This window comes from Carya illinoinensis, chromosome 1, assembly GCF_018687715.1.
Source record: "Carya illinoinensis cultivar Pawnee chromosome 1, C.illinoinensisPawnee_v1, whole genome shotgun sequence".
In the NCBI taxonomy this organism is placed as follows: Eukaryota; Viridiplantae; Streptophyta; class Magnoliopsida; order Fagales; family Juglandaceae; genus Carya; species Carya illinoinensis.
In genome coordinates, this window is record NC_056752.1 from 35,741,132 (window position 1) to 35,756,584 (window position 15,453).

The 15,453-nt window shown below is 35.8% G+C and overlaps 1 protein-coding gene and 1 non-coding gene across 3 annotated transcripts; both read right to left on the minus strand.

Annotated features, from left to right (window-relative positions):
• Positions 1–976: 976 nt before the first annotated feature.
• LOC122316288 lies at positions 977–6,171 on the minus strand. 2 transcript variants are annotated; one of them, XM_043132821.1, is made up of 6 exons: positions 5,967–6,169; positions 5,759–5,879; positions 4,945–5,188; positions 3,116–3,241; positions 2,774–2,913; positions 977–1,275 (listed from the first exon to the last, which is right to left on the minus strand). In XM_043132821.1, the coding sequence occupies exons 1-5, from the start codon at positions 6,056–6,058 to the stop codon at positions 2,792–2,794; spliced, it is 705 nt and encodes a 234-aa protein (XP_042988755.1). In that variant the 5' UTR covers positions 6,059–6,169; the 3' UTR covers positions 977–1,275; positions 2,774–2,791. The 2 variants fall into 2 exon arrangements, with proteins under 2 accessions (XP_042988755.1, XP_042988760.1); XM_043132826.1 differs by lacking the exon at positions 977–1,275 and adding an exon at positions 1,863–2,272 and having other exon boundaries at positions 5,967–6,171.
• An 8,989-nt stretch (positions 6,172–15,160) lies between these two features.
• On the minus strand, positions 15,161–15,264 carry LOC122293728. The gene has a single exon (XR_006237349.1). It is a non-coding gene; the product is annotated as a small nucleolar RNA R71 (small nucleolar RNA).
• Positions 15,265–15,453: the final 189 nt, after the last annotated feature.

Sequence of the window (15,453 nt, forward strand, 5' to 3'; positions counted from 1 at the left end):
TTTATAATGGTTTGCAAGCTGTAAACAACTTAAACGAAGCAAATATTGGTTGCTCCGTTTGGACTCATTATGGTAGGTTTTCCTGCTAGTGGTCAGCTCTGTCTTGCCGTAATGGAGTCTTCTATATTTGTTAAGTTACCGTTGTCTGCATTAACTTACTTTGTTTATTTCCTTTGTAGAGATGGAGTGATTTGTTGCCGTGATAGTACCAATTGTATAATTGGTGCCAGACAATATAGATCCAAGTTTGAGGAAATGGTAAAATGCATCTGGCTTGAGAGTTGGAAAGATGCAATTAAACTTTGCTAGATAGCAATGACCCTCTTTAAAAATTTAGAAATGTTTAGACATCACTTCGCATTGTGGTGTAGAGGTCATCTGAAAACTTTAATGGCACAAGAATTAGTGATATTTTATGGAGTCTGATGTTTGGTTGGATAATTTGAGGTTAAAGTTTGAAATTTAGGAAATTTCGTGAAATGATTAAATGTGTAGCATATTTTAATCTTACACATACTCCATTCAAAACTGCAATTTCAATTTCCAAGGATTACTTTCTTTGCTAAACTTGTCAAGCGATTTACTGATTAGTCTTGCATACTCATGGAATTTTCTTATTGATTATGAACTAACGGGTAATTCAGTGAGATGCAACTTTGTGTCACATGTGAAGAGTTATACTGTGTTTCTTGTATGGTGAACAACACTTAAGTATTTCATATTGGATGTATACTGATAGACTTGAAATAATTATGCACAAAATTATTTGCTTCGTTCTAAACTATTATAGTTTTAAGACCAATACATTTGCATTGTATGTAATGAACACATTTTTTAATCAATTTGTATTGTTATATACTTCTATAGAGGGCTTTTATATTTTTGTAAAACGTTTTTTTCCTTCCAACCGGGCAAACATACCTTACACGTTGCGCCACTACTAGTTTGTATATATATATATATATACACACACAAATTTCAAGAATGATCTGCGTTGGGCTTGAATATTTGGTAGCATTTTTTGAAGGCCATGCACAGGAAAAAAGAGATGAGGGGAAGCAAAAAGACAGTGAGCATGATCAATCCAGTGGTGAGGTGGGGTTTCTTTTTATCACCAGAATATCCCAAGTTATCCTTTCCTGACTCCAAAAGCACCCATATCAAAATCCCAGCACCAACCAAAAGCACGCTTGCTAGGAATGCAAGTCCCATTGCAATTTTCTTATCTTTTTCCATTTTATAACCCACAAGCTACCTAGCGATCAATTCTTCTATCTGCATTAATACAAAAAACACGTTAAGAACAAATGAATACAAAGAAAGATGGTACGCAGACAGTAGTAGTGATGGTAAAAATTTACATGAACGTAAGATTAAATGAACCTCAAAGCGAACTCAAACCTCCAATTCGAGCTCTATAATCATCCTTCAAAATTCCCGTGCCATTTATATAGGCACGAGCCATGCATAGAATCATCCGAATTGATGTTGTGCATCATTAGCATCAATAACAATAATCCATGCATGCGTATAATGAATTAAATATCATGCACGGGATAAACTTAATTTATTATGTCATTAATTAGTAACTATAGTCCAAGAAATAAAAAAAGACACAAAAAATGATTTTATTTTATTTTTTTACTTTTAGCCGTACATCTAACAATGGTGACATTTGCATGACCTGTTCCGAAAAGTGAAAGAATTTTTTTTTTAGTCTTAAAAGGAATAATAAAATGCAAACATCATTTTGGTTAGGATCCGTGAAATATTCAGTTAAACACTTGGTAATCAGGAGGAGCCATTCAATGACAGAGACCAAAGACAAACATGAGATGATTTCAATTTAATAAGAAAACAAAAGAACAGAATGAACTCTCATAATCGGGGCTGGATTTTAACACGAGTTAGGAGAACATTTGGATACCCTTCTCAAAGAGCAGCTGTATATATGTATTTACAAAATTAGATTTTACCCACCATGCAAACAGTCGACTGGGGTTTTCTGAATGATTCAAAAAAGACTCGGATATGAACCATTTATCTTTTTATTATTATTTATTGTGGGCTTTAACGAAGCACATTTTTCTGAGAAAGTTCAAGAAACTGTGTCCCACCCAATATTTGAAAACGTGATCCACCAAGGGAAGTCAGATAAAACTAATCAACTATTACAACTGGAGACAGCATTTTTCCTGTCTTCCTCTTTTGGTTTCCTTATTGTCCTAAATTACATCTTTTTGGAACTAGCACAGTTCAAAAGAAATTGGACCTGTCAGCATAAGGAGAAGACATCACAGACAATCAAAGATTATGCCTTGAAGAATTCATTGGTGATGATGCATAGAATATACATATCTAAAGGCATGCTCTAAACTTCCAGAAACAGTTCTCTATCAAGTTGTAGCTAGCCATTATGTAAAGAAAAAGTGTGAACCCATAACCGAGTAAAATAGACTCTTTATAATTGTGAGACCTATGCAAAGCAGTTATCTATTAATTAGAGAAAATCTCATTTTTGTAATAAAAAATCTGGGTAAGTAAAGACCTTCAATTTCTCTCATTTTTATTCTTAGAATTCAGTTTGTAAGCTTCACTATCCATTGATCAAATTCCTTCAGTTGTTTTGGGATTTTCTTTTTTCATTTTTAAGTCTAATAAGAAGGGATGATGGGCAGGACACAGCCACGAAGAGAGAGAGAGAGAGAGAGAGAGAGAGAGAGAGAGAGAGAGAGAGAGAGAGAGAGCATTCTCTAGTAGTAGCATAACATACCTTTCACAGATAACAAATTCAATGCCATTCTATTCCTCCTAATGTAGTAGAGCCCACCCCTTCCCATACTTCATTGAAGCCTACTTCTTCGTTATCAACACCTTCCATGTTGCAGTCCCACCAGCCACAACCATTTGCATCTGCTAGCCAAAAAAAAAAAATTACCAAAACTTCTTATAAAGGATTAAGGACAAATCAAGTAAAAAAGTTTTACCAAAAAAAAAAAAAAAATCAAAAGTTTCATGTAAATTCCATGAGAGAAGTGCTCCACTCATTTTTCCTTTCTCAAATAGCAAATTAATTTAACAGAATTTTTGAAAGAGAAAGATGTTGCATACTAACAGTGATTGTAAAGAGGTCTTGATTTCTTCTTGCTAATAAACCTCTCTTCCTCTGCTTTTCGCTTTGGTTCTGGATCATCTCCAAGAGCTAATAAATGCTTTTGAGCAGTATGTTTCTCATGCCCACCTAATAATTAATGTATAACAGAAGTCATTCTCTGAACACAAACAATATCATATTACAGAATGAGAAAGATGGAGGAAAAAAGGAAGATTAATTAGAACCTAATTTAATTGGACACCGATTATAACCCAAAAATTTCAATACAGCAGAAAGCACACTATACAGGATGTCTTTATTTGGACAGGGTGGCTTGTCAGTTGTCACTTAGGTAAGCCAACTAAGCATTAAAAATAAATAGAACCGTTTAAAAATATAGAGAGTTTAGGCTTCCAAAGAAATCTGACATCTAAATTTAAATAAATAACAAATACATAATTAGTGTTCACATCTCATACGTTTTCGGCTCCTTTTACCACAACTTAACCTTTTGGAGCTGATGATTTTTAACACTAATTCAGCTAATATATCCAAAGTTAAATAAATTGAACTACCAAACTCTTTGCTTCAAATTGGACAATGCACAAAGAAACTAATGCTCCATTTGTAGCAGACATACATGTAAAATAGAATGCAGAAAATATACGAATTTGGGTTTTCCATTAACAGTACCCAAGAAACAACATTCTCCACTTTCCTGAGTATGTAACAATCATTTCACTTAAATGATGAAACTGTTTTTATTTCAACTTATTTTCATCAATTGGAAACCAGAACCAAATCAAACAAAATACACAATAGATAATTGTCTGTTTATCTTTTGAAAAACAGTGGTTATACCAATCATTGCACCTAGAGGGGGGTGAATAAGTGGAATCCAATTTTGATGGTCTTTTCAAAATTAGTCAAACAAATAGTTAATAAAAGAATCAAATAACACAAATAATCAATATAGTGATTTTGATCACAAAGTGGAAACTCATTTGAAGAACATCTTCAAAATCTAAAACTACACTACCTCAAATTCACTATAGAAATTTTAGTTTGTTACAACCAATTTAGAGACTCACAAAACCTTTGTAGTAGCTAAACTTGACTTGCAACACCACAAGTGACCCACTCGATCTCTACACACATGTAGTGCCAGAACTCCAACCTTTCTATAGCTTCACACGAGAACATCTCGATCTCTGCATCAACAGCAGCTCTGGACTCTTCCGGCCAATGAACACGTCCACCTCAATGGACTCATGTAAAATTTGATATTGAATCAACCATGAGGGGGAGAGGTTGCTCTAAAAAGCTCTTGGAAGACGTTAGGGTTTTTGTTTTGATTCTCCACACCAAAGAACACAAGTGAGCTGTTCTATTTATAGTCCCGAGTGAAAAAGGCGCTCAAAACCCTCAATTTTAAGTTGTCTTGAACGTTGGCTCGAGCGAAGCGTCGAGCGAGAGTCAAGCGCACACTGTCTTTCAGAAGTTGCTCGAGCAACACGTAGAGCGCACATCAAGCAACCCACTCTAGATGGGTGTTGCTCAAGCACCACGTCAAGCGCCAATCAAGCGACCCACTCTGGATGGGTCTTGCTCAAGCACTAGTCAAACAAACTCTCTCTTTTGAGCTCTGCTTGACCCATGTTGAGCACACTTCAATCATTTTCATATTACACCGCTTCAACGCCAATAATCTCATTTTTCCCTCAACATATTTCTTTACTTTCACAAAAACCAACAAAAGAGCTAAATAACCAACATGTAGTATTAACTGGTAGCGTACTGATCCTAAAAAATGAAAACTTGATCTGTGTAATTAAGATAAGATAACAAACCTTGAAATGGATTCCTTCTTTTTCTTGATTGTGGCACCTCATCTGTGTTACAACATCCCATGTCGCTACAGGAACCTTCACGATCTCCTTTATCTTCACCATTATGCTTGAACTGTTCAAATAACACTTTGTCGATGATGCAGTTTGACTTTGCTTCCCCATCTTTCTTTGCCCCAAAATGGCCATCGATGGAGCCACTGGATTCTCTTGGGCCCAGCGGCGATGAAAAGGGTCTTGATTTCCCCTGTCACATATTAGAACATTTCCCTCTTCAAAGTTCAATAAATTCCAAGTTCCATATAATAAATTCCAAGTTCCATATGAAAATAATTCTGAAAAAATAAAATTAAATAACAATAACGTTTTATTCAATTTCTCGAAAAATTGTATTATTCAAAACGAACGCAAAATGTCAAATTCAGAAGATTATAGATTCTAGTCAAACTCCCTGCATAGTCTATGCCCTATTTTCCAACACAAAACGAAGAAAATTGCCAACAGAAAGAAAGAACAACAAAAAGCATTATTCTGTTTGGTATATGGGAAAACATAATAACAGAAGAAAACAAACTTTCAGAATCTTGTTTTAATTATTATTTGTTAATTACATCCACAGACATCTGAAGTATAAAATGAACTCCGCCTAATATAACTATGCCACTGGTTTACATGGCCTGTCGCGAGTTCATTCAGCTCCTCACATTTAATGAAAAGAAAAAACACCTAAAAAAGCCCCACAAGATGGAGAGATCCAGAATCTCGCTTTCTTTTATTTTCTCCTGCATTTTCTCACTAGCCAAAGGGGATAAAATACCTGAACTGTTCTGGGCAGCGCAGAAGTAGTGTGCAGCTTCCTGTCGAGGAAGTCCACGAGCGAGGTGCGGCGGCTCTTCTTTGAAGCTTCGTCCCGATTGTCTTCTTTGGAATCAGTAGAACTAATATGATGGACAAACAAGTGAAAACCCGCACAAACAATAAATGGATCAAATGGTTTAATCAAGAAAAGGAAATTAGGTTTTTACCCGGAGTACAAACCAGAAGAGCGAGCGAGGAACGACGAAGCGATGGAGCGCTGCCCCAAAGCCCTAATTGAAGTCTTGGGTTTTGGATTCATTTTTCTATGCCTTCTATAGTGTAGAAATACGTTAGTTTCTTCGCTTTTCTTTTTTGTTGGTGAAGCACAGAAGAACTGGCTTATCTGGTCACTTTGGCGTACTAAAAGGGAAAAGCTTTTGGGTTTTGGGCGGCAACAGTTTGAAAAATTTTGGTTGCTGTAATTTTTCTCCAACAGAGAGACATGAAGGTTTTAGATAAAAATAAAAATTAAATAAAATATTATTTTTTAAAATTATTATTATATTAAAATTTAAAAAATTAAATTGAGAAAGTGATTAGTCCTCGTGTCTTAAAAAAAATAATCTCACCCCTTGTTTTGATAGTAAGATAAAATTTAATGAGATATTCAATAAATAATAATAAAATAATTTATAAATTATAATAAAAATATTTCTATAAAGTTTTGAAAAAAAAGAAGAAAAAAATTTGAATAAAAATATTAAAAATTAAAATATTATTAGAATATAATTTTTTAATATTATTTTATTTTAAAATTTGAAAAATTTAAATTATTTTCTATATTTTATTTAGAACTTTGGAAAACTTATAATAATTAGTTAATGATTAAGTGAAAAATTTAAAAATTAAAAAGTACTTATGCTCGTGGTGTATAAATATTGAAATAAGATAAGATGAATTAAATTGAGACGATTTTACTATCTAGACCATGTAAGACCTTGTTTGGATGGTGAGATGAGACCAAATTAAAGCAGCAGGAAATGCATTGGATGATAATGACCTCATCTCCTACATCTTGGGAGGTCTCAACCCAGCTTACACAACTTTCATCTCCTTTTTTCATTTTCTACCATAGACTCTACGATGTCCTTTGAAGACTTCCAAGACAAGTTGTTGAACCATGAGATTTTCCTTAGAAATTGACACCAACAACAATCCTTTATGTCAGGCAACTTTTAACTTTATTCTCAAAAGCCCAAGTCCTCCAATTATAGAGGTAAGAACCCTAGACAACAAAGGAACAACTACCAACCCAAGAAACTAGAAGGACATATGAACTCATCCAAAGCTAAATGAAATTAGTCCAATCTTCACAAAGCACCTTGCCAGATTTATGTGAAAACATGTCACCAGTCTTAAACAATTACTAAAGTGTGATAACCTAAACTTAGCCAAGTCCTTGCCTATTTTTCATCACCAGTTTATGTTAATTTTTGGGCTATGCAAGAGGTGTAAAGTACTTAGAAATCTTGGGCTTTATTTAGTTATTTTGTTTGTCTTGGTGCATTGAGCATCTAATCCTATGAGGGAAGCCCAGCAAGACCATGAAATTCGGCTAGCCTATTGGACTAGAGTCCAAAACCCTAGAAAGGCATGGGACACATGCCCATCACACCAAAGATTTGGCCACATGTCACACTCAAGGCCCAATGAATCTAGACCAGATTGTGGGAAGAAGGTTCCAACCACCTTTATGCTAAGTGTCGTTCATGCAAGGGATTTTCTAGAAAATGACTATGATTAGAATTGTAAGAGGCGCATGGGATGAAGCAAAAACCCTAGTCCATTGGTTTTACTACACCACTCTCCCTCACAAACTATACATGTCACTCACTTAGGATCTCTAGAAGGAAGCTCATGGGGAAGACAGAAGAATGTCTAGGAAATGTTCACCACAAGCCGCCCCAAGTATCTAGGAAAGAGAAAAGATCTTATGGGAAATTGAGATGGGTGGCCAACCAACACACACACCCTTACCAAGTGGCAAGCATGCATACATCCACTCTCCCAATGATGATTAGGGTTTAGTGAAAAGACCATTAAACCTTAGACATAAAGGAGGGATACAAAGAGGCATTAGAGTTTCAGATTTGAGCTCAACACACCACTTGTTAAGAGACCTTTGAGTTCTGAAGGAAAGCAAAGCTACGGGAAGATGAAAAGGGGATTCGGTTAAACGATGAAGGCATGCCACTTGGCACCCATGCAAAGATTTTGCACATTTCCAAGGTTAAGTGTGAGAGGAAACTGAAGGATATTCGACGAAGTACAGTCGGCGGATATTGAATGGATCCTTATGGAAAAGATGTCAGAGCAGGGTAGCACCTAAAGCTAGTGGGTGCCACATGTGTTATATGCAGTGAAGGTGAAATGGCGAACTGTCGCATAGTAAGGACTATGATGTAGTCACTGCCGTCAAGTGTGATGTTAGGTGATGTAGTAACAAGTGAGGAACCTATGGTGCATAAAGGAGCCATGAGGTATCCAAATCAGATGTTACAAGAAGTGAACAAGGCAATGAATAAAAGATTTGTAATAAATTATTCAATGTGCAAAGAAAAAAGATGTTTTTATTGAAAAGTCAAAGGATCTCCGTTATATGTTTTGGAAAAGTCAAATTGCAAAAACTAAGTTTTGTGCCAAGTACATGTCCATGCATTTATTTCATGGTTTGCCTTTATATGTCTATGTTATTTGTTTTATGTTGTTTTTTCACTTACTGAAATTTCTCAAAATTTCATTGTGGTAGTTTCCACTACTACTCCCAATCCGAAATGTTAGAACTTTTAGCAAGACTAGAAGTAGCTAGTCAGGATGATAAACAAGGCTAAAGTTGAGCTCAAACTCAAGAGATACTGAAATTTGTCATGACTTACTTGGAGATAGCAGAGATTCAAAATTATGCTTTAATGATTTCCTTATCAGTAAAAGGTCTTTGAAAACAATACTTTTTATGTTAAAGTGTAACAAGGAGTTTGATAATCCATTAAAATGAATTGTGATTCAAAGCTATAAATGAAGTTGGGTTATTAGTTTTATTCTGGTACAACATTTTATGAAATGACCTATTTCGCTACGATTATTGTATACTACTAGTATTATACTAAGTGCATTGCATCTTAACTGTCATTAACGAGGAGTATGTAGTCTTGTGTTGCATGTTTCAACACTTCAGCCACCACCAAATCCCAAGTGGGGGCTGGGGGCATCACAGGATGAACTTCTCCCATCAAAGAAGGCATCATCCCTCTTAGTTGGCAACAATAGCCACAAGAACCAACTCAGTTGCTATTGCTCTAATGAAACACCCTGGTTTTCTGACAGTGGAACTAATAACCATGTCACTGCTGTCTTGGAGAATCTCACCTTTCAAGAGCTTTCAAGAGCTTTCAAGGGTGATGAAGAAGTAGCCATGGGAAATGGTTAAGGTTTATCAATTCTAATCACTAGTTCCTTATCCTTCTTTCACTTTCACAAACCTTTTAAACTTAATCATATTCTTCACTGTCTAAATGTAGTAGCCAATTTACTTTTAATTCAAAAGTTATGTGCTAATATTGGTTGCCAATTTAAGCTAATTGACACTCTTTTCCTTTTCTTTTTTTTTTTTCTCTGTTTTTTTTTTTTTTAAGGACAACCTCACAGGATGGATTCTTATGCAAGGAAAAAGTAGAAATTGAATCTACCCTATTTTTCTTTCAAGCTAGAAAATTTGTTGCTTTTCTTGGAGTCTCATCCAATGCTACTGTTTAGCACAATAGGTTAAGACATCCAGCACCTCTAATATTAGAGAAGCTGAAAAAATATACACACCTTCCTGTTATTGAGCCTTCTTAGCATGTATCAAGGTGTGAGGCTTGTCAATTGGCAAAGTTCAAAACTCCCCCATTTTCAGTTTCTAATAATGACCATGGAACCCTTGGAAATAATACATTATGGTTTATGGACTTTTCCTGTTATTTCTACTACTGGTCTTAAATACTATGTAGTGTTCATTAATAAGTTTTCAAGATTCACTTGGATTTATCCTTTTAAAACCAAATTTGAAATATTCGAGTGTTTTGTCAAATTCAAGTGCCTAGCTGAAAATATATTGTCCAAGAAAATCAAAACTTTTCAATCAAATGGTGGAAGTGAATTCACCCCCGCTCAATTCAAAAGCTTCCTTACTTCCAATGGCATAAATCCTCCCTTTTCTACACCCTCCCTTTTCTCAAAGGCCATCAAATCTACCTAAGAGACTTGAGTCATGAAAGAAGAGTTTGATGCTCTCTAGACCAACCATAATTGGACTTTGTGCCCTAAAGCCTCTCACAAGAACATGATCCACAACAAGTGGGTGTTCAAAATCAAGCACAAAGCTGACGAGTCCCTTGACTGATTCAATGCAAGACTTGTAGATAAGGGATATGAACAAAAAGATGGAATAGACTACATTGAAACATTCAGTCCAGTAGTCAAACTTCCACCATCAGAAGCATATTGGCCATTGTTATACATTTCAAATGGCACTTGAGAGAACTTGATGTCTTTAATGCTTTCCTTCATGGCATTCATGGAGAGGAGGTATACATGGAGCAACCACATGGTTTTGTTGACACACAATATCCTAACCATGTTTGTAAACTTCAAAAATTCATCTATGGCCTTAAACAAGCATATTAAGCCTAGTTCAATGAGCTTGCTACCACATTCCTTACTCTCGGCTTCCATGAGTCCAAACTGGATTACTCCTTTTTCTTTTTTCATCAGTATAACCTTATGTTTCTTTTGATCTATATATATGATATCATCCTCATTGGAAAGAATATCTCTACCATGACCAACTTGATCACCTACAAAAGATCTTGGTCCCATAAACTTTTTCCTTTGGCATTCATGCTCAACCTCTGTCTAATGGCATTTTGCTATCTCAATCTAAGTACACCTTGCTTGGTTCATTATGAAAGAAGCCAAGCCAACAAAGGCACTCATTCCAGAATGTGACTAACCACTTCTTTTCCTTTTGGGTTGGTCATGAGCCTTACTTAAAAATCTTTAATCTTGAATATTTATTTTACATCTAGTGTATGATTTTGTGTTATGTCGTTTTGGGATAAAAACCCTAGTTCCACATTCTCTTTCCCTCTCTTTCTTTTCCTTCTCCCTCTTCCCCCCACTTGCGTTGTCCCCACTTGTGACCCCCTAGCACCCCTGTTTGCAAGCCAGCCACTCTGGCATTGACAGCACTGTCTCTGCTGCCACGCCTCACTAATGACTACCCTTTCCTCCCTCTTGGCCTCACCCATCTCATAAAAACCCTCTCCCCCAGCTTGGCTTCTGCCATTCTTGATCTCTCCTCTCATTGCCCTAGCCATTTTTCACAACACAGCACCATCACAGGTTTCACCACGCTGACCACCCCATGCACGACAAGAAGGCCACACCCAAGTTGACAAGTGGCACTGTTGTTTCCTCTTTAACGTTGTGAGCTAGCCAAAACAAAGCAAGCCCTCTGCACCTTAGCAAAGCATCATTGGTTGCACCTGACGATTTGCTAGGCACCATCTACAATGCCACTCCATGGCAACCAAGTCCCGTAGCACACATCAACACACAACCCAACAAGTAGAAGTTGCAATCTCCTCTATAGCAAGTTTTCAAGCACTACTGCTTAACCAAAACCTTTATAGCCTCCACAGTCATCTAGTGCCACCACTAGCCATTGAATGCCACACCATTAGGCACCTCTTCCATAGATGGGCCTCCACCATATCAAGCCATGCAAGCTCCCTTCCACTACAACCTAGACCTAGCTCAAGCCATTGTGAGTAGTAGATCTATCCACCAAACAATAGCTCATCGTAGGGCTAGAAAAAAAAAACTAGAAAACCAGTGAACCATACTGGTTCCAATTTTACAAAACCAGTTCAAAATTGATTCAGCTCTAGTTTGCTTTTTATAACATCAGACTGGTTCATATATATATAATTTATTTTATTTTTTATATCATATATGAAAGATCTTTTATATTTTTTATATTATATTATATATATTATATGCTAAATTGCTAATTATTCATGTCAAATAATCTAATAATATAAAATTAATATAATATTTTATATAACATAAAACTAATTTTATTTATCTTAATATAAGTTATAACATGTGTTATAACATATGAATTTTAATTAAAATATTAAAATTAATATAACATAAAATTTTAAGACAAAAAATTAATATGAAGGAAGTGTCATGAAAAACTGATGAAGCACTAAAATTGCATGATTAAGTTACTTAAGCGAACAAATTGTTTAATAAAAAATGATTTAAGTACTTAATTATGCAATAGATCACATTACTTGAGTCAATTGATACATTCTAGTATTTTGGTGCTTAAAAAGATTTATAATGCAATTGATTCACATGAAACAAGACAAGCACCTCACATGCATGCAACACAAACTCACACATGCTAAAAGCAAACAAACTCACTCGGACATCACATGCACACAGCTGGACCCACAACAGCACTCATGCAAAACACATGCACATGCAGAACAAGAAGAAAAATCATTCGGATGTGCACACATGCAGAACAGAATGCAGGAGAAGAATCTGCAGCACATCACATGGACAGCAACTCACACTTGCAGCAGCACATGTACAGCAGCAGAAAAATCCTTCAAAGCAGCAGACAATCACGCTGGAAAAAAATCACATGCCAACAGCAGACTATTCGGACTAAGATGCAGAAAAACAGATGCAGAAAAACACATGCAGAAAAACAGATGCAGAAAACGTGGACCTACAAACCAGCACATGCACATGCAGAACAGAAAAAAAAACAGACAACAATCAATATGCAGAAAACGTGGACCAGCTCACACATTCAAACATTCAGCAGAAGATCATTCGGACCACAACATCACAGATGCAGAAAAATGCAAACATACAGACCAAACTCACATGGACAGCACACCAATGCAGAAAAGCCGGACAGCAGTTTGGAAGAAAAGCAAGGGGGCAAGCAGCTGTTTTTCTTGACTTTTATCTTTCATTTTTTCTGCGTGCTTTCGGTTTGGCAGCAAGAGCTAGAGAGTTTGAGTTTTTCTTCTTTCTTTTTGATTCGGCTAGCAGCAGATTTTCAGGGTTTTCTTTTGGTTTTACATTCGGGCAGTAGAGTAATGTAGAGGTTGGTGTGGTGCCGTGATTAAAGGGGAGTGAAGAGTGGAAATTCGGTGGTGATTGCTGAAATAAATTATTGTGATTGGAGGAGGAACCAGGGACGACTAGAAGCAGCTATATATATATGTTGTTGGACGTGAGGAGGGAAAGGAAGGGCAATCAGTTGGAGAGGTGTAGGGGTTGAGGGGTAGATTACGTAAGAAAGGGTGAGAAGAGATGTGTGGGGTCGGTGCATGATTAAATGGGGTTGAGAGGTGTCGGTCAGGTGAGGTTTTTTTGGCTTGATAGTTGAGAGACAATGAGAGAGTGAGACGTGGAAGGCTGGGATTAATTTTCCAAAGAAGAGAGGGAGAATCGGTGCAGGATTTGAGGGGTGAGACTTGGCTGGAGTGAGACTTGGCTGAGGTAGAAATTCACGTGGGGAGTTTCCAGAACTTGAGAGAAGACGTGTGTATGTTTGAGTGGAGATCAAAATCGGTTGGTGGGGATTTAAAGTGTGTAAGGTCGGTTGGAGCTAGTGAGACGTGTAGGGAGTTGAGTGAGTCGGCTGGAAGAAATTGATAAATTTTCAGTAGGAGCTGGAGAACGCTGCATTAGAAGGAGCTAGTTTGACGTGAACAGACATATAAATTGGAGTTATCGACAGTTGGATGTGAGCTACTTGCTGGACAAAATATGCAATGGAAAAGGCAGCTAGGACACCAAACAGAGAGGGAGTTTTAACTTTTATTTTATTTTCTTTTCTTTTCAGTTTTATGTTATTGTGTGGTTTTATTGTATTTTATTTTAATTTTATCCTGAACAATGTTTCTATAGCACTTATAATAAATATGATTTGCTAAATTTTCATACTAAGGTGATAGGTAAAGTTTAATTATTTAAATATTGTTTTCGGATCCACGTAAAATTTATTTTACGAGCTTGATCGATTGAAAGATATTATTATTGGATATTTTGATTATCTATATACTCGTCTTGATTCATTGTGATTTTCGAATACAGTGAATGCTTGAGGAATCTCTGTGGTATTCAAATAGATTTGTAAATGTTTTAATCATCAATCGTTCATGCTCAATCATAAGCAACTATTTTTCTTGATCTTAAATGCTAAATCTTCCAATTAAACAGAATCATTATTCTAATTTAATTGAAGTAAATCAATCGGAAACAATATCATAAATTATTAGACGGATCCTCGAAACCTTAGTCTTTCTCCATATCTTTATATTCGATTGTACGTTTTTTAGTAATTTCGTTTCATCATCTGAATTTATTTTCTTTATCACAAAAGTCAATCCCTGTGGATTCGATCTTGTAAGATACTACAACACCTGTATACTTACAGGTAAAACTGCACTAAATTTTTGGTTCATTAATTTGAGTCAGAGTTTAGGCGCAACAAGTTTTTGGCGCCGTTGCCGGGGATTGCAACGAGTGATAATTGGTTTTTTTTTAGAAAAAAAAAAATTTAGTAATCTTTTGCTAATTGTTTTTCATATCTTTTTGCAGGTACGATTTGTTTTCCAGAAAAGAGAGCATGTAACATTGCTTCCATCTTCATACCATTTGGTAATCTCATTCAAAAAAAAAAAAAAAATTTACTTTATTGCTTGTTTTGCATTTTGTTTATTTTTAATATTTGAATGTGCTTGATCCTCTATGATGAATGATCTCGTGGCAACGTGATCAAACGGGTAGATTGAGAAGAGAGGAAATTATTTTAAAAGAATTGATTAATACTTTGTCAGGTGATTCTGAAAATTCTCATACCATGGCTGACAATCGTAGTGTTCATGACGAACTAGAAAATGAAGAGGCACAAAATAATCCGCAAATGAGAACTTTGCGTGAATATTTGCAGCCTACAAGGACAAGTACTCCATCTTGTATGATTTTTCCTACGAATATGGGGCATTTTGATTTAAAACCGGGAGTAATCCAATTACTTCCCAAGTTTCATGGCTTGGATTCAGAAAGTCCTTATTTGCATCTAAAAGAATTTGAAGAAGTTTGTGCAACTTTACAAAACCAAACTATCAATGATGATGTTGTTAGATTAAAGTTGTTTCCATTCTCTTTGAAAGAAAAAGCTAAGAATTGGTTGAACTCATTGAGACCAAGATCTATTGGCACATGGCAAGAAATGCAAAGGGAATTTCTAAAATAGTTTTTTCCTACTCATAGGACCAACACTCTTCGCAGAAATATTATGAATTTTTCTCAAAAGGAAAATGAAACATTTTTTCAGTGTTGGGAACGTTTTAAAGAATTGTTGCTAACTTGCCCACATCATGGCTATGAAACTTGGCGCACCATTAGTTTCTTCTATGAAGGTTTAACATCTCAAATGCGTCAGTTTGTAGAAATGATGTGTAATGGTGATTTTCTAAATAAAGATCCTGATGACGCTTGGGACTATTTTGACCAGTTAGCTGAAAATGCCCAATCTTGGGATAACACAGATCGTTCTGATCGGTCAAATAAGCC

What these genes read in the sequence shown, in the direction of transcription:
- LOC122316288 (XM_043132821.1), bottom strand. Translation starts at nt 6,058, where the DNA reads ATGAATCCAAAACCCAAGACTTCAATTAGGGCTTTGGGGCAGCGCTCC. An exon ending in TCTTCTGGTTTGTACTCCGG is followed by an intron (nt 5,880 to 5,966) that starts GTAAAAACCTAA and finishes CCATCATATTAG; the next exon opens with TTCTACTGATTCCAAAGAAG. An exon ending in CGCTGCCCAGAACAGTTCAG is followed by an intron (nt 5,189 to 5,758) that starts GTATTTTATCCC and finishes AATATGTGACAG; the next exon opens with GGGAAATCAAGACCCTTTTC.